A 19,718-nucleotide genomic window follows, 5' to 3' on the forward strand; every position below is an offset into this window, starting at 1 on the left:
GCTTTTCATTCTTTTTATTGGATGGTTTGAAGAAACACACAAGCAACGTTGTCTATGAAACAAATGTTAAGAACAGCGCTCGCAACCTTACTGCACAGCATAGCGATCGGGACACTGGACCTATCAATTCTCATGCCTTCTGTCAACCAAGTGCAGTAAACTGAGGAGCTCACTCCAAGCCTCCTTTTTAAAATCTCAGGGTATTTACCAAGAAATAAAGGAACCGTCAAAATAGATCACATGTGTGGAGATGTAAGATGGGATGATAGCGTTGATGGGAATGTGGTAGATGCCAATCAGAGCAGCTGCCACCGGGTCTGGGGAGGGGAGAAGCTACAGCTGCTCACAGATCATATTTTACTCTGCCTGTTATCTTTATGCATCCTGGCATTTATAGCTCTTGTACTGCCTAGAGGCTTTATTTTCTCCCCATTCGGTTTGCTTTTTCATCACGCTGAAGTACGCAGAGGCTATGATTAAAGACCTACTTAGAGATGACTAATGCGCTTAATCCTCTTGAAATCTCGGAGCGTACTCCAGGTTGAGGATTGACACAACAAGTTCAGGATGTGCGTCTTTCAGTCCTCAGGGCTGTCTTGGATGTGTAGCTCAGATGTAAAGGGGGACATCTGCATTGATGAGAGTGCAACTGATTTTATTATTACCTCTCATCAGGGGTCCTGCTGGGGTCTGTAGCACAGCACTGAGAACCCTAGTCCTGGGTCCAAAAACACAGGATATCTGAACAGAAGGGCATTTGTTACAAGCTGAAACTCTCTAGAAACCCTGCAGTCTTTCAATGGGTAACATTGACAATATTGCAATTGTAATACTGACAAGCAATTAATATGGTGCGTCTATTGCAGTAATATTATTTTGGTTTATTTAACAGTTTACGGGACTGGCATTGCAGTGTTGCTATAGTAATCTTATGTACATGTTTCTGGAATTAAAAACGGGATAAGATTAAAGGCATATTAAAATCCCGGGACATCTTCCTCAAAACCAGGATGATCCAGAGAAAACAGGGACAGCTATGGCAACCCTAGACATGATATGGATTCCTCATACATAGCTATTTAAACTAAACTATTTCTATCACACTCTAATGCTCCCAACAACAGCAAAGTTACAACGAATTACACTGAACCATCCCCCATCAGAAAGTTGAGTACCACCTTCAGATGAGGGTCTTTCGTTTTTACCTTTCTGTAATACTGGTGATTTCCTGGTGAACTGAAGAATACAGTGACAAACAATGCCAGAAATACACTCCGCTACCATGCTTTGTTTCTGACTCGCGCGCTGTGCCGAGATAGGGGTTTGAGTACAGGCTGTAAATAGAGGTAGCGTGGCTGTTGCTATGGAGATTAGCTGGAAGTCTGCTGTCCTGATGGCTGTTATAATTAATCAGCAGAACTTTCATTTTAAACATTTATTTGTAGCAAAAAATTGACATGAAAAGCGATACACAACATGGTGATTTTTTTTAAGCGATGAACACAAAATTTACTGTTGATGCCTTCATATACCCCAAGATTGTGATACTGTAACTTCTGCTAAAGATTATCCTGTCAATTTTCATTATACTTGGAAAAGCAATTCTCTAGGTTTAGGTAAAGACGGTCGGACAGACAGACACTCAGCCTCCATATACTCTGAGATTATGAGACACTCAATATTAATTGGGCAATTGGTTCTCTAGAGCAATGTATGTACACTTAAAGAGATGTGTATTTACATGGACCTGCTTCCACTATATTCCCCAGCAGTGATATGCACCCCCAGTAGAGAATGACAAGCTGTGCTATCCCACACAGTCACTAGAGAATGGTCACCATGTGTGAGCTACAGCTCTCGCAGTGCACCAAAGCCAGCCTAGAACAGGAGATGGAATCCAGCTGTAAAACTTTTGCGTCTACATAAATGTATATGAAGAAACTTCTATTTGATCGGGAGAATTTGAAATTTGAAAGTGCAGCCTTCAGTTTCCTGCTGGGTAAAAAAGGCACGCGATTTTGTCGATTGTGTATGACACGGAAATGCAGGATAAGTTATCTCCAACATGTTGGGCGAGACTGTTTTATTAGCAGCGTAATTGTTTTTTTTATGACCTAACTACCCGTTTTCACTATCTCAGACTGCTTATTGCGTGTCTGTAGTTAGAAATGAAGGGATGTTAACACGTGTGCACATCTGGCTGTTGGAGTCGATAATAAATCCACAGTCCAAGCTCTGGTATAATCAAGTTTCTTTCTGATGTACAACAAAGCACTGGGCCACCTTGCTTTCCACTAGGAACAGCAAATGACACCTCTTCCCTCATTATTCCAGTTTCCACTTATGTGGAGACTGGAACGGGAGCTGTGATCGTCAAGTGGAAGAATTAATTTCTTAATACAAGAGGCTTCCTATGCTGGCCTGTGGAACGCAATGCTATAGTGTGTGTACCAGTCCTAGTCCTTCAGTGCGGTTGTTTTTGTAAGGTTGGCACATAGATACTGGTAGATAGCTTTTGATGTGAATGTAATGAGCAGTGTTGTAGTCATGGAGTCTGTCCTGTCCCCTGTCGGTGAGATGAGATGAGGTTAAAAGCTCTTTTGCATTGTGGTAAGACGCTTGGTTGCACCCAGCCTCCACCCTGTTACATAAACACTTTGATTAATTTAACCTGAGCTTGGCTCTGTTGTTGATTTTGCTACACAAGTTTATAATTTTGAAAAAAAAAAAAATCATTACGATAACTCAGTGAATGAAATACATTCTCCATTTTATAACTGATCAAGACAGTTGCTATTTTATGTACTGATCTAACACACTAAAAAATAACCAGTTCAAATAAGCAGCCTTTTCTGCAAGGGGATTGTTCTGTTCCCTGGCAATGTCAATTCTCTAAGCTGGGTTGTTTGATTTTAACAAACCCCATGCATTAGCCCTGGAAGTCAGTCTGTAATTCAGATCATTTTACACAAGCAGAACATCGGCTAATTCTTTATTCAAGCTTCTCTGATATTTCTCTCCGGTAATTGCGAGGAAAGAACATTACACTTCCAAGCCAACCACTGTGATGTATCACCAGCAGTGTGTTTGATTCCTTTTGAAGTGAAATCAGGTCTCCTATTCGCTCGAGTTCTAATGTTACAAGAAGTTTTCAATTTCCATAAGTTTGGGAGATGTAGACTTCCTGGAATCAAGCAAAAATAATTATGTGACCAAAAAAACGTGGTGCTAAGGAGAAGTACTGTACAAAACTAGCATCATGGCTTGATACTGTGGTTGAGGCCACATTGTTAGTGGGGTCACTCCCGCTCAAATAAGGTTGCCTGACACCTTAAGCCAATGACTTGCGTCAGTTCATTGTTTTTTATTGGAATACCCTTGAAGAAAGCTTTAACCCTTTACTGCCTGGGGTATGTTCCTATACCCATTTAATGTCGATTTTCTCAATGTCAAATATATTGGACATTGGGCAGCAAAGGTTTAAAGTGATGCAGATGTCGCCAGGAAAAGGAGGTCAAAGGTCATTAAAACTTGTGCGTTGTTCTCACCGTGTGAGGCATGAGTTTAACACCCCTTGTTCTTCATGCACACAACACTTGCTCTGAGGAAAGCTGCCTTGGCTGTAGGATTAGAGGACGCCCACTGAACCTTCAGTTTCCCTGTGCTGCGTGGGTAATTGCTACAGTGAGAGAAACAATACTTGGACATTATAAGTAAGGGAGAACATTGGCAGTAAAATAATTGTGCACTCTAAATTGTGACAGTCGGCTTTCCAGCTGTTCTACACATGTTGCTCTTTATCTTGAGATCAAGAGACTCTAGCTAGGACCTCCTTGACTAGCCTATACACTGGGGAGAAGCCCTATCCAGCAGTGGTTAATGAGAAGGCTGTATCAGACAGAAAAATCATCATTATCAGCTGTTATCTAAACACTGACTGCTGAATGCATTTCCTGCCAAGTCTCCCTGTATCAGCCATGCCCTCCTAACTCCTGTAAATTTCAGTATCTCGTCTTCATCATTCAGTAGGGTGCTTTTCTCTTGTCTGTTGTCTGTTATTCTTGTAATTTGCCTTGACGTACCATTTGTTTTTCAATAAAGACATTTTTTTTAATCATCAACAGAGCTATTGGGATTGTATTGCTCATTTTCTGCACTTAGAACCTTTACTTACTAAATATTATGTTCAATGAAATTGCCTTCTCTTTTAATGAACCTAACGGTGACTTGATTGCATTTATAATGTATATCTATTAGCCAGTTGTATCAGCGTTTCCATTATATGATATGTGTTTATTTTCACATGATGAAACAAAGTCAAAAAGTGAGGGAGCTGGACTCATGCCAGCTGGTATTTGATGTTGCTAAATGCAGTTAACATTATTGCCATCATCAATAAAAACACAAACGTCAAAGGTACAACTTGAGTTTGTTTCTGTTTCCAGCCTTGAAGTGAAGCTCATGTGTGACTGATTAAAGCATGGGCTACCAAAGCAGCAGATTGTTACTGCTCTGTATTGTTAGTGATCTGATAGATTTACAGCTCTAAGTGCTCTCAAAATAAACGTTCAATGATAGGTAAAACGACTGAGCTGCTAAACTCTTCAGCATTTTGAAGTCGTCTGGTCTGTATGACTTACAGTTTGTATCATTTGCATACAGTTCTACAAAACCTGTTCCAGAATCTTCAGTTCGGCCGAGGAAATGTAAGGAACACTCAAACCTAGGGAGGATTAATAAATTGTTTGTAATGTTATGAGGCTTTTGTTGATAAAGATAAAAACAGGAGAAAACTATTTTTAAACACATTTTTACATATGCAAGAAGTTTGTTACTGTGTTTTGTAATCACATATAGAAGATATTGTCTGCTGTAAAAAAAAACGCCATTTTGAAAAATCCATCTTTTAATTGCTGGTTTGCCACCTGTGTGGAGCTTGACGATGTAATACAGTAACTAGGGCGACCTACAGTATATTTGGCATGGTGGGATGTAGGATTTAAACATGCCACTGCAGCTACCATTGGGGGAGGTAACTAGACTGTCAACAACTGAGCAGGCTATAGCGTGGAAAAGCAGGCACACACTGCAATGCTTTAGTTTCAAACTGAACACTGACGGTTTAATTATCACACATGAAATAGCCATTAAAATTCACCATATGGGTGGAGCAGTTAAGTGGTATAGATTTTGATTCCAGCCTTTTTTCAGCATGTCAGGGGAAAAAAAAAAGCCAAATAAAATGGAATCATCTGGGGAAACACAAAATAAATGTCAAGTGCTTAGGCTGACCATTTCTTCAGAATCGAGAATTAGAAACGTTATATTGTCCTGCGTGCACCTGAAAGGTCAATGTCACTCAAGGCTTTGGAGGCCAATAATAGCTTTAATTTCACCCAGCAAATTGCTTCCAGGCATACGGTAAAATTTCCCTAACACAAATCCGAAGAAAATGCGTGCAGACGACAGTTCACTTTAATTAACATGCAGTCTGTTGTCTTCAGAGACTTTAAGTTGTCAAATGTAAGCGTTGCTGTAGTAGCATTGCTTTGGGAGAAATTATATTCTTATAAATTATAGAAGTATGCTTTGTTTTTTTTGTCCCGGGACAGTTATGCTTGAAAAATTGTCCTTGGAGATGTCAAAGCCAAGTCCAAGCTCTCAGTTGCTTTTGAAGATTGCCTCCATATTGCTTTGGTACTGGGGGGGGTGGGGGAGGCTGGTGTTATAACAGGAAGGAAAAGCCTAACCCTCTACAGAAGCTCCCAGTTAAATATTTTATCATCAATAACCCAATTATAATACACATTAAAATAACCCTTTGATGGCAAAAAAACAGAATAGGGACAATCAGTACAGATAGATGGAGGACACATGGCAGACACTGCAGCATCAAACAACTACAGCTTCAACCTCCTCTCTGCCTGAACAAAGAGACTGAAAACCAGAAGCATATGGAAATACCTTTCACTAGTCCCATTTATAAAGGAAAATTGACCGCTTTATGTTTATTGTGACTCTGTAATAGAAGTCAATAGAGACTTTTTATCTACTCCGTCAAGTGTTATGTTAGTAAAGCAAAATAATAAAAAAAAACGATCTACCATCATGGGTTTCAGAGTGAATTACAGAATGTAACCCAATAGTACAAAATACTTTTTTTATTTATTTATTTTTTTAAATTTGAACACATTGTATTTATGTAATTTGATACATTTAGCCTTAACTTTTGCGGTTAACAAAATTAGAGTAAGTTATCATGACAATATAGTTAAAGAGAAAATTGAAATAGCACGGGTAGATGCCAGTTAAAAATGACAAAGTAGCCTGACCTCAAATGTTATGGCACTTATGGGTTGAAGGAGGCTAGTCAAAGTTTTACCATCTATCTTCTTACCTGTTATTAGCGCTTATTACACTGGCCCCCCATTTGATTCTCTTGAAGATCTGTAAGCTTGTGTTCTGTGTGCAGAATGCATACTATAAACCAGAATCTCTGACAAGTTTGGCAGACATGTGCAGTTTCGCTACCACACTACTGTTAGGCTGTTTGGACAGCCCTATCTGAAGAGGAATGCCAGTTAAATATAACCCTGTGACTCTTTAAATCATCACCAATTAGGTGTAGTGCCATTGTGCCTGTGACTTGCTGTTCCATTGAAGCGAAGGTAATAAAGCTGTATAGTGCTGGCAATCACTTTAAAGGACTGAAGTGCTGTTTGCTTTTTTGTTCATCTGAATGCAGCCGTGTCAGAGGGCTAGACTCTAAACAGCCTGAGCAAGCTGTAAAAGTAATTACGCTTTTATTAGCTTGATGTCTGGGTTTTGCTCCGTTCCTCCCCAACATGCATAAACCATCAGGCAGTGAAAAAGACAATGTCCCTCGCCTTGACCTGCCCTATTCAAACACGCCTCTCATATCTGTCAGAGGCTGCTCAGACAAGCCATTTATAATATACCAAAGATACTCTGGATGGTTACAAGCATACACACACTGCAGGGATTTTTTTGAATGTGCAGGTGAAGGGGGCTATCTATAATTTACGAGAGATTTAAATGCCGAAATGCCTGTTAAAATGTTCACCATTTGAAAAGCAGTTAGTCAGTGAAAAACCTGTAAAAGTCTGCTCAACAAACTATACAGATCCTGTTTCTGCAGACCACAAGAAAGAGTTTTTTCAAAAATATTTGCAATCTAAAAAAAAAAAAAAAAAAAAGAAAAGATTATCCACAAAATGTTGGCCATCTCCTTGTGCATGGTGGGCTGTGAGAAAACCGATGTGTAATTACCTCTTGAATAGTGACAGTGTTCCACAGGGATAAGCAGACAGCAAGGCATGCAACTCTGGTAATTTAGGAGGTGATGTGTTCAAAGTCTGGGAGCTGACTAATCCTGACTAATAAGCAGCAGTGCAGGAACAGATCGGATCAGGCCTTGAGACCCGAGATCTTCGTTTCCCTCTCTTTTCTTATCGCTTGCCACAGACTTGATAAAAACGTCTGCAAAGCTTCGAGGAGAGGGCTGGGTAGAGAAGCAGCGGGGAAAGTGGGCCTCTGTGAATTGTCAGCAGTGACTGCTTATTTCAAAGACTGGCAAATATAGACAGGCTCAACTGCAATGCATCATTGCCAGATGTGGAAAATCATTTAAATACATTCAATCCCTAAATTGCATGTCGCTATTGAGCAGCTTTGCTTTGAAAAATGTTAACCTTTCGCTCGCTGAAACTTATATGCAACACAAGGTCCTCACCTTATTAGATCTTTTTTTGAATTTTATTTTAGCAACAGCTTAAAAGCACAAGAAATTATTTTATTTTACAAATTGTTTTGTTGTGGTTTTCTATCTTAATTTGCATGTAACACTGAACACTTATACCAGAGTGGATTACACAGGAATAGTAAAATAAATAGTAAACACATTGAGTATTTACTATTTGTTGTAAATAAATAAAATTAGGAATATTAAGAATAATAATAATAATTGAAACAGGATTAATAGTAAATACTGGCAGCAATTCTTACATTCCATCTGAGTGTGTCTCAATGACAACAGCACTGAGACACGTGTGATAAAAGCTTCTGTGGCATCTGATTTGCAAGCTCCTGTATGCACTTGTAAGGTTTGTTGCTGCATTACAGGTTTTCCAGTTCTTGCAACTTCAGAAAGGATATACTGGAGAACTACAGAGTATCTGTTACTGTGCTGTTTATTAAGGAGTATATTAGAACTGCAGACCACCTAAAGCCTGCATCAAATCTATAATCATAATTAACTGTAGATCTGCTTGAATGCTGCTGCGGTGCTTTTTCCAAGTGCAACATTTTTGTGCTGGTGGAGGTTGCCAGTGTAAATAAAGTAACCCTTAGTTACATGCTCCGCCTGTACCGTGATGCTTTACTGTGATCTGTAAGTAAGCCAAGAGACTGAACAACTGGTATGTCAATATGGGATCAGCTAGTTATAAGGCATCTGACCAACTATCAGAAACTCTCCTTCACTGCTTTTCATGCAGGGCTGGAGAGCATTAAAAGCAATAGGCGCGTACGGCAATTCTCTTTAAAGTATGTAATTTCACTACATTGCAATGCAATGAGAACATTGGATCCGTACACTCCTGATAACATCATTGTGAATGGGGTAAAGCTGTAAATATATTCCATGTGTGATCTTATCCGGGCTGATAGTTCTTTCTTTTAATAAGAAACAAAAAAAAAAAAAAAAAAAAAAAAACATGTTTCAAGATTTTTGATAGTGAACAACGTTTGATCTCATGGGGCTCTGACAGTGTATCCACTGGGGTGAAAGGTCACGCTTTGACCCACATGTGTCCCCTATTATGGAGATGTCATGCCGCAGGTTTAGTGCGATGTGCTTGGCAGCGGCCTGGGACAGAAACGTTAATCAGCAGCAGGTCTGGCTCCCGCCTGCAATGGAGGCTTCCTTTTCACAGGAGGCGGGTTTTGGTTACCTGCATGTTGTTAACAATTTAAGCCTCGTCACAATTACCAGGGCACTAGCATGATGATGAAGAGTGAGGAATAGAAACACTATGTTACCGCTGCAGAGTACTGCATGTGGCATGTATTTCTAGCTGCGCAATCTGGGAGCTGTACAGGAAATGAAGTAATACAATGGCGATCTTTGTATGCACATTCTTTCTTTCTTTCTTTCTTTCTTTCTTTCTTTCTTTCTTTCTTTCTTTCTTTCTTTCTTTCTTTCTTTCTTTCTGCCTGTTGGAAGTTCTTAACCCTATGTAGCAGTTATGAGGAAGTATTCCTTGAGACATTGTGAGCGGTGCTTGTGTTGGTGCTGTCCTTGCTGGTGCTCCCATGGGGCCTTCAGCAGACCCTGTACCTGCCTGGCACTCCTGATCCCCAAAGATGGTTCATTTTCTGGCTCTTTGGGGCAGTCCAGCTCTCAGCTCCCCGACAGGAGGTTGGCTTTGTACACTTCACGATACATCTTGTCATAGACCGGAAAGCTCATATGTCAGCGGGTCTTACTCTGGCTTAAATGCTTCTTCTTATCTCTCCAAAGGTAGGTAGTAGTAACTCTGTAAGCTTTTGATCGTACAGTAAAACAGTTATTACTGCCATATGGGTCGTGGAAGGTCAGGTCAAGGTTAGTACTGTGAATGCACTGGAATGTTGCAGACACCTGTCCGTCAGCAGCCCTCTAAGGAGCTGTGAGCTCCATGTGGTAAACGACATCCATCTCTAAACGAAGCATCAGAAAGGACATGGGGAGAGGTCAGGGGCAACTAATGAAAGGTAGATTAAGAATTCTGTGAATTATGTTCAGTGGTCTGCTGTAACAAGGAACTAGGCTGTTTAGCAAGAGTAGATACGATTTCATGGTAGTATCTTAATGGAAACATTACCTTCAAGAAGTATTTGAAGTATTTATGTTGTAGTTGTATTGCACATCATATAAATAGATCTCACTATATACTTAAATAGTAAATCCAGGCTCTTTGTATATTACAGTAAGTACATATTATGTTAGGATATGTTTTAATTAGCTGCAAATAACAAATTTATACCATAAAACAAACAGATAATTTTATATTTAATCCAAATGCTTAGCCACGTGTGTCGTATGTTAACTACCTCTTCGTACGGCTCTGGATTTAGCTGTCAGTTGGAATTCTTTAGTTGATGACTCCCTTGCCCATTGGCTAGTGCTCTTGTGCTCTTGTCATCATTACCTTGTCCATGGAGCTACACTTGGCTAAGCATTCTCTATGCTAACGACTTCAGGGCAGCATTACAAATGGGACAGACTTGGTCATATACCTGAAATAAAGTAGTAAAGTAAATCACACCCCTGAGCCAAAATGACATTTTGGTGTTGCGATACACAGTACACATGTTTCATTAAAGAAATAATGCACACATTTTGTTTTCAGTAGGTTGCAAGTGACCTCATGCAGGTTTTCTGGCAGTTTAATTTCTACTGGCATGTGATCAGTTTCATGTCCTGTCTAATTGCATGGATTTTTTGGCATTCCCCAAATCCTGTGTAATAGTAACTGTTGAAAGTTACCCATGAACGCAAGTCATTAAATAGTAAGGTGATATCAGCTATGGGTTATTATGCATTTGTATTCATTTCCCACTACACTGCATGTTTAATGTGCACCTGTGCATCTGGCCCTGTAATTCTTTGCACATATATTTGCAAATGCACAGAAACAAATTTTTTGCATTCCTGTAAAGTGTCCGAAGTTATGGTTGAATGCTTTCTGAATCAAATCAATTTAAATTTTTAGATCAGAGTGTTAAAATACAAAGCTGATTAAGTAATATTGAAGGTCATTAAAGTATCTGACTTCGTTTCACATTCAGATTCAGTTGCTATGGAGCTTCTAGTCTTGTGGTCAGCTGATCAGCTTTTACCTTGTTTTGAGGAAAGGCATCAAGTTACCAGAATGTATTTTTTGAAAAGGGTGATTGTTCCAAAGCAGACTGTGCTATCAAGCTGATTACTGTGTCCCTTGGTTAGTTTCCTTTAATTTAGAGGCAGTTACCTACAGTTGACTAGGCAAGTACACAGGAAGACATTTTTACCTCCGCTGAATAAAGAAGAACACACGTGTCAGTGGTTCGAGTGTTGCTCTTATTTATTTCTCCAGGTGTTAATTTTAATAATCTCTTTTGTAGCCCTGCTGCTAGCAGATTCATGCCAGGTTATTGACAGTGCAGGCTCCTTACACCAAGACAAACTTGTCAATGAGACTGGGAGCCTGGCACAACATAGGTTGTCTAGCTTATAACCAATCAAATGTTGCCCCCCCCCCCCATTCAAAGTTCAGCTGCATTGTTTCTTAAATTTTAGATGGAAGCCAAACTAACATTTTCCACTACTCTCCGTCCTGAACTATGTCATTATTTTTAAATGTAATTACAGCTACTTAAGTTTACTATATATTGCATGAGCGTTATGAAGCTTTGTAGCCTGTTACTAAATATGAAATTCCACAAAGGGTCATGTTTGTGGTTTTATCTTGTCTCACCCATATGGTTTATATGAGCAAAACAGGTCAAGTAGTCCTGATGATTACACTATGCAACACAATTTTTGTTCCTGGGTAGTAAGTGTTATTTCCTAATTGCTTATGCCTCAGAAGTATAGAAAATGGCTATTATTCCCCACAAACTTTGCTTTTGTGACCATTTACAGTATACATTTACATTTACTACTCACTTCTAAATTTTTTTTTCTAAATTTTTTGTAGTCATCTTTGTATTACTTTAGTATAAATACATGTTAATTTGGATTCATATGTTGTCTGACTTTATGTGAACGAAAAGACACACATTTGCCCATTTTCCCATTGGAAATAGTGAGATTTTGAAATATCACTGTCCTGGTCACAAAAGCAAAGTTTGTGGGGAATAATAGCCATGTTCTATACTTTTGAGGCATAAGCATAGGAAATAACACTTACTACCCAGGAACAAAAAAAAATTTTTTTTTTGTTACACAGTGTTATTAGCTCTTAAAAGTTTCTAATAAAAACCTTTATTCCTGGAAGACATTAGATGCTAAACCTCAAATTACCTCATAATTGTACTGACATTTCTTGATTATTTAATAGCAGACTAACTTGCAGATGCTTTTCAGCTGTTTTAACGTTCCATGAGCCTACCTTCCCAAACCCGCTGCATGCTGGCGGACGGAAGTTTATTCAGACTCTTTACCTGTTCCCTTTGGCAATATCTAGGGTGGTTTTGCACTGTAAAGAGACCAGGCTTAACAGAGTATAAAGCTTCAAGGTAGGACAGTAATCCCTAAAGATACCTGCTTATATTTCACATTAACTGATGATACAGTAGCATAATTGCTTTCTTTTAACCACAAAACATACAAAAAACACTTGATTTACATCATCGTCTCTACTGTGTTCATTTAACCACAGTGTGCTGTTGTGAGATCAGTATTCAGATTTCTTTATCCTGTAGCAAGCAAACTGATTCCTCCTCAAACAGAGTGTTGCTAGATGGTGGTACGTTGTGTGTAGACTGTCTCTATTCTAGAGGTGTGAGCTTGTGCAGGTTGAACGCGAGGAACGCAAAGCTGCTCAAACTGGGCGTATTAACTTATTGGAAATCACAAGAACAGAACTGTCCTCAAGCGATTCTACTAAACATAAGAAGGAGTTGCTATTATTTATTTTTGAATTCGCTGTCTGTTCTGTGGTCGGGATGACATTTGTACGCAGGATAAGATGGAATGGAATTGGAACCGACTCTTATCAGTGATTATATGTGACGTATAATGTCTGAAATAAAAAAATTTAAAATTTGAGCATTTTGAGACCATATATATGCTCTGTAATATTTAGAGCATTTTTGAACAGTGGTTCTGTTGGGTAGCAGGGCCTTGCATAAAATCTGCCCCATTGTTGCAAAGTGTTTGTGGGGTATTTGTTTCTAGCATTAGGGTTTACAGAATGTTGCTTGTTGAAATACAATGATGCTGAACTGAAACAAATAAGAAATGTCAATCTGGATATTCATTGTAATAATATCCATATAATATAATTAATATGGTTTGTTTGTACAACATAGAACTCGCTAAAATGCTCGGTTTTTCATGCCTCATTAATCAATCGCAATACTTAAGTTTTGACTGCAAAATTATTAAAATTTTTTATCAGAATTCTTGTAGCACAATTTCACACAAATGATAGTGGTCATGTAATAGCCTGTAACTGATTAGTAAAAACTAGCGATGACTCTGTTACACCCAGTGATCTCATTCCACCAAGTGAAGAAAAATGTGTCCCTCCTCCAGCTCTCAGCTCTGGAGCATCTTCTCATTTCCATTTTTCTTTTTCTTTTTTATTTCTGAGAACATTAACCCACATATATGATACAGGGAGTGTAGAATTTGCTGGCCTTTCATTGAGATATTACTATAATGATTATTTACACATTCCTTTATTCCCTTGTGGGTTTAGCAACCAGCTAACCACCTGTTTTAAAGGCAGCTGCTTGCTACTAAAGCTTTATAGAAGTACAGTAAATTGAAATTGCCATCCACAGAGTGCTACCAAGCTTTGGGGGCGGCACATCAGTACAGGGTAATCTAATGTCCAATCCTCGTTAGTATCTTTGGACAAAGCACTCAGTGTGTTTTATGACCGATTAGCAGCTACTCAACAGTTTAACACCAATGATGTCCTCAAACACATGCTTGTATTAATTCCACTGCTGCTCTTATTGAGGGGAACCTTACCCTCTGTGGTTTTGCAACTTGAGATAATAACACACTGTCACAAAGAAATAAATCTTGCCTGGCCCTTGATTATTATTATTTTTTTTTTAAATATATTTCTAAGAATAAGATATTAAACTGAACAGACGTTTAACATTGACTTTCCACAACACAACTGTAAAAAAACTTGTTTGTAATTATTGCTCAGTTGATGGGCCTGCTCTGAAAGACTGCATGCTGGATACCAGTACAGTAGATAGAGTACTGAGGAAATGTATCAAGGTACAACTATCAGAAACTAAGGGTATTATTTTCGAAGTATTTACTCCAGTCTTTAATTAACTCATATTTTTTGAAAAGAGGAAAAAACTGAGAAACAAATTAGAGCCCTTATGAGACCTCCCCCCAATTACTTGACTTACATGTTAGATGCCAGATTTGTAAAAGTCAATAGGTGTTTTTCTCTTTTCACAAAATAAAGTTAATGAAATATTGTAGCAAAAATATAGCCCAAAGTTGACAAAAGTGTTTGCTGATGAAGCCTCCATCAGCCTTTGCGATGTCTTCCTGTCGCTGCCGGTTCTCTCGGCCGCATGCTGCTTCTTTTCACTGTCTGTGAGGTCTGTACTGTTGGCTTCCAGGTGTTAATTAGTGCCAGGGGATAACCAGCACGTTTTCTTCATGCAGCAATGCCAAAAATCTTCATAGCTGTCAGCACATTGACAGTTTATTCATTCAGCATGCGAAACCTGCTGGGAGTCAAGATGATATATTGCTAAGTTAATTTTACATTTGGATGGTTTTTTGGCCAATGGAAAAAAAAAAAAAAAAGATTATTGTAGAAGGTTGCCGTTTTAAACTGAAAACTTTGTTCTACTACGAAACTGCTGTCTTGACATGTAGGCACACTTGTCTGATCACTAAACTATAATTCACTGCCAGGATCACAGCTTGGTAATGTCTTTAACCGATCAAAACAGGAACAAAGCTGAGAGGAGCTGAAAGAGTCGTGCTGGTGCTCACTGCAGCCTTCCTGGTACCAGCACAGCGTGCTTTGATTTGTGCTTTGGCGAGTCATGTAGTAATTCTTGGCTCGTGTTTTTAAAGCACATTTGGAAACACTCTTTTACCGCAAACTCCTGTAGCGTGTAGTCTTCTTTAAAGATACGTAGAGCTGTCATAAGCTCTTCAGTATTTGTATCACATTCTTTGCACTAGTAAAATTGGCTTTTGAAGTTCCTGCGGTTTGTCATGTAGCAGGCAATGCCAGCTACACAAATAAATAATCTGCTTCTTTTTTTTTCTTCTCAGGAACAGATTTGCCACATGATACAGATGTAATGGCCTCTTCGTCGTGGAATGTTTCCAGCGAAGCCGACAAAGGTGAGGCGAAAGTTCACAGTTTTATTAATACAGTAAGTCTCTGTTTCAGGGAATATACTGCCAATGAAACCAAGGGCTGACAATGAAAATTAGCCCAGAGCTAAATCTGGGTGCAATACATCTTACAACATGTCATAAATGTTACAAATGGACGTTGTCCCTGTCAAATATCTACATAAATAAAATACAATAAAAAAATGCATGTGTAGTTCATAATGTATTTTTTTCAGTTTGTTTTATTATGTCACCTATAGATAGATAGATAGATAGATAGGAAAATCTAATCTGTTAAAGTATTTTATGAGTCAATGACATGCTAAATGCAACTGTGTTTTTGTGGATAAACTACACTGTGCTCACTTGCATGTGCACTGTGCACAATTTAAAAGTCTAGAATAATATGTTAGTAAGACATTTAAAAGTAATTTACTGAAGCTTGTTCCAGGTTTCCATTGTCTTTCCACTGCAGTAGCCCTGCTGATTTGTATTTATTTTTGCCATGAAAATGAATAAAGTTCAACACCAGCCAAAGAATTCCTGTTCCAGGAAGCCACAGAGCTGAGAGAAAGCCGAAGCATAGAAACAGCTTGACAAAACTAAACAAAACAGATCTGTTTGGTTGTAAAACATGGACTGTGCCAGAGCCAGGTTATGACACACAAGTAATTGTACAGTGAACTGGAGCCTTGCAGGCTGTGCAGCCAGTTAAGTACAGCCCTGTGTTCCACCTTTGCCAGAGCAGAACTGCATGTCAAGCAGATTCGAGAGTCTGGTTATTCTGTTCTGCCCTCTTAGTTTTAACACACCTTTTTTGCTTTTGAACACATTCCTATGGTCTTTTCTTAAAGATGTGATATTTTAATTTCAATATTGTATATTTAATAGACCCAATCTCTCAAGGTATAAGACCTATTGTCAACAGGAGGACTGGAAAGCATTATTATTATTATTATTATTATTATTATTATTATTATTATATTTATTAGTAGTAGTAGTAGTAGGAGGAGGAGGAGGAGGTGGAGGAGGAAATTAAATTAATTACATTCTCTTAGTCATATAAACAATACAGTAGTAGAAAGATTTTTTTTTTTTTTAACTGTAACCTCTTACCTGCTTTAGAAAAGCAAATAAATTCTGTTCATGAAAGAGGAGCTACCTGTAAGCGTGCAGGTGTAGACTTGGATTTACTCAGCTCAATCACTCCATTCATCCGAATCTTGCCTTAGCTTTAATAAAAATAAGGGTCCTTACCTTTAATCTGATCTAATTGATGTAATCTTTCTAATCTTATTCAAGAGAGTATATAAAAGCATGAGGCCATTCTGTACGGATGTTAAAGGTATCCTGGCAGCTTAAAGCTGTCAAGGTTTTGCTGTAACTCCCATAGCAGGCCCATATCTGCCTACACTGCTGTGATCTGCTGCGTTATCAGCAGTAATAGAGCTGTGCTGGGCTGTTTCTCCAAGTACCTTTGTTTGCCCTTCATATGTAATCTGAGTGTAGGAGGTCAGGGGGTCAGGGGTCTGGTTAAGTGTGTCATTGTTTCTGCTCTGAATTTCCTGGCGTGTAGTTGAAAGTACATATTGAAGTCAGTGGCAATGGGCTAATAGGAAACAGCCGCAGGAGGGAACAGAGAGCTCTTGATTGTATTTGAAAACATAACTATGTCCCAGGAAACAATTCAAATAAAAGGGGTAGAGCTAGAGAGAGCGAGGACCTCGTTCAGCATACATTATGGTACTGAGATTACTAGAAGCTCACATCCTGCCCATGGTCTCTTTTTAAGTGTTTTTTTTTTTCAAGAATCTTGGCAGCCGTTTAAACTAGCAATTAAATGGACATGCTGAAATTAGGTCAAATTAATAGCCCATTAATAAATAAGGATTTACAGCATTTCCTGCTTGGCCTAAGATCAAGTGTTCCTTGTTTATACTGTGGAGACATACCCCACTGAAGGAACATTATCAAGAAATATCATCCCATTTAAAAAGGCAGGTGGGACATCTTACCTCGTAGCAGTTTGATAGCAGCGATTTAGTGGGCTGATTTCGACCTTATCACAGCCCAGCTGAACGAAAATAAAGGCTTTTGAATATGCTGTGTCCCTTTTTAGTGGTTAGCTGCTGTAACAATGAGATCATCTGCTCAATCTGCCTGTCTGCAACATGCTTCCCTCACTCAGTTCCTTTCAATAAGTTCTGCATGGGCATCCCTTCACATTTGTAATGGAAGGTTCTGTGTCCTGCCTTCCGTTGTGTGATCTGGGTTCTACAGCCCTGCTCGGGCTGGCTGTAGGTAATTGGCGTATGTATTTCTGAGAAGGCTTATAGATGGGTATGGGTAGGCAAGTGCCCAACACAACAACCAAACCAGCCCTCCTTCCTCATCTAATCTCCTTAGCTCAACACCCTACCAATACAAGCAATGGACAGCAGCAGGAGGCTAATTCCATACATTTCTGTGATCCGATGGGGAATAAATACATTTAGACAAGTGCTCAGTAGGCACCTCTGGCTGTGTTTGGATCAACAGGAATCATTCCCCGGGATTCTCACTCATTCTCACTCCAGGGATAAGCAACTAGATTTCATCCTTTAAAAAAGGAGTCAAATAATGTCTTTGTTGTAAGTCACTGTAACATAAAGGTTAGTGGGTGGACATATTCTTTCAGTGTCTTTGCTACAGTGTAGCATTCCACAAACTGGCCACAATCTTTTATAATATTTTTTTTTTTTTTTTTTTTTGGTTGATAACAACACCAGGCAGACGTATTATATTTTGAGAAAAAAATATATATATACAGACTGTCTCATTTATTTTTATAAAACAAATGCATTATTATTGTTACGATTCTGACTAAAGGTTTGGGAAGTCAAAGAAGCAAAGCTGGCTCTATTCTGAGTTTGTTTTTTGCAGCTGGCTGTCTACAATTGAAATGGAAGAGTCAGAACAGGGTACAGGGTGTCGAGACAAACAGGCTGCTTTCTGTTGCTTTGAAAGGATTCCTGGAAATTGAGAAAGAATGAAGCAGGGAATTTACTGTTTTAGATTATTAAGACTCTTGAAAGGGTTACCGAGACAGAAAGCCAAGTCTCCTGAGACGTCAACAAATACCAAAGCAGATTGTTTGTTTAAATCTATCTCAGATAACAGCGAACAAATTCATTCTTATGTATAGCATATACTGGCATAGATAGAAAAGGCTTGTACAAACAAATCATTTGAAACTAATAGATTTATACTCTTGTGCTGTCTAATTAATTTAATTATACGCATTCACTTTGGTTTAGCTTTGGTGGCCTGAGAATTAAGTTGCAGAATATTATTTTACATAAAGATTAAGCAGGATGAACAATTGTTTAGCCTTTAGTAGGACTGAAAACATGGGACCACACCTTGACTTGGTATTGTTAAAGGTGCACCAATCAGAAAACAACATTGTGGTTTGTAACTAATACCAAATCGCAAAGAGAAGAGGGGAGAACTCTTTCAACCTCCAAAAGCAAGACTTAAACATTCCTACTGAACCGTTCGTTTGCAAATTCAGTTCTGCGCGGAACACATACTTTGAGTTGGAATCCAAGTCTTTTCAGAGTACAATGAGAATAATTCTAGAGTTGGAATCCCAGTCTTTCCAGAATACAATGAGAATAATTCTAGAGTTGGAATCCCAGTCTTTCCAGAGTACAATGAGAATAATTCTAGAGTTGGAATCCAAGTCTTTCCAGAGTACTATGAGAATAATTCTAGAGTTGGAATCCAAGTCTTTCCAGAGTACTATGAGAATAATTCTAGAGTTGGAATCCCAGTCTTTCCAGAGTACAATGAGAATAATTCTAGAGTTGGAATCCCAGTCTTTCCAGAGTACAATGAGAATAATTCTAGAGTTGGAATCCCAGTCTTTCCAGAGTATAATGAGAATAATTCTAGAGTTGGAATCCCAGTTTTTCCAGAGTACAATGAGAATAATTCTGGAGTTTCTGCATTTTAATCATAGAGTATTGTAAAGTACACCTGGGGTAGGTTGAGGCTGTAATATCCAAGCAATGCATTGTCCACTGTCCACTGTAGATCTGCTCAAGGGGATATACATATAAAGGTTGCAGTCTGGCATATAATGCACATGTTGCAGTCTGGTATATAATGCACAATGTATAGTATCAAATAGCATTTAGAAAAGAATTACAGGTGATCTGCCACCCTTGTCACCTAGTTGTCAGGCAACGGTATAACAGCAAGGGTGACGAGGGGGGGTCCTGACACATGTCAATTTGGCTACAGTGAGGACGCAGGGTGTAAGCTCTGCCCGCAACCACATCACACACATGAATAATTGAAACAATATATTTTACCATTTATTTCAGCTCCGGTTCAACCCATAACTAGCAGCATGGGATCAGCTAGACTTGAGAGAAATGTCTGCACACACAGGACATCTGAGACGCCACCACAAGCAGTGTCTGTGTGGAAAGCAATTTTAAATACAGAGATGTTTTGTTTACTTTGGCAGGCACTCAAAACCAGGGATATTTTTGGGTAGACTTAGCAGGTTGTGGGGGCGAGCTTTTGGGTTTTATGTGGTTCTGAAACCCCTCTGGCAAGCCCATGT

At 38.9% G+C, this 19,718-nt stretch overlaps 1 protein-coding gene across 1 annotated transcript in view; it reads left to right on the forward strand.

Moving 5' to 3' along the window:
- LOC121326446 (inactive tyrosine-protein kinase transmembrane receptor ROR1-like) overlaps nucleotides 1-19,718 on the forward strand; it is an 82,135-nt gene that overhangs the window by 40,826 nt on the left and 21,591 nt on the right. The window contains exon 2 of the mRNA XM_041269711.1: nucleotides 15,038-15,109. Within this exon, the coding sequence (XP_041125645.1) occupies nucleotides 15,038-15,109 (72 nt within the window). The remainder of the gene's footprint in view (nucleotides 1-15,037; nucleotides 15,110-19,718) is intronic.

Source organism: Polyodon spathula, chromosome 14 (genome assembly GCF_017654505.1).
Source record: "Polyodon spathula isolate WHYD16114869_AA chromosome 14, ASM1765450v1, whole genome shotgun sequence".
Taxonomy (NCBI): domain Eukaryota; kingdom Metazoa; phylum Chordata; class Actinopteri; order Acipenseriformes; family Polyodontidae; genus Polyodon; species Polyodon spathula.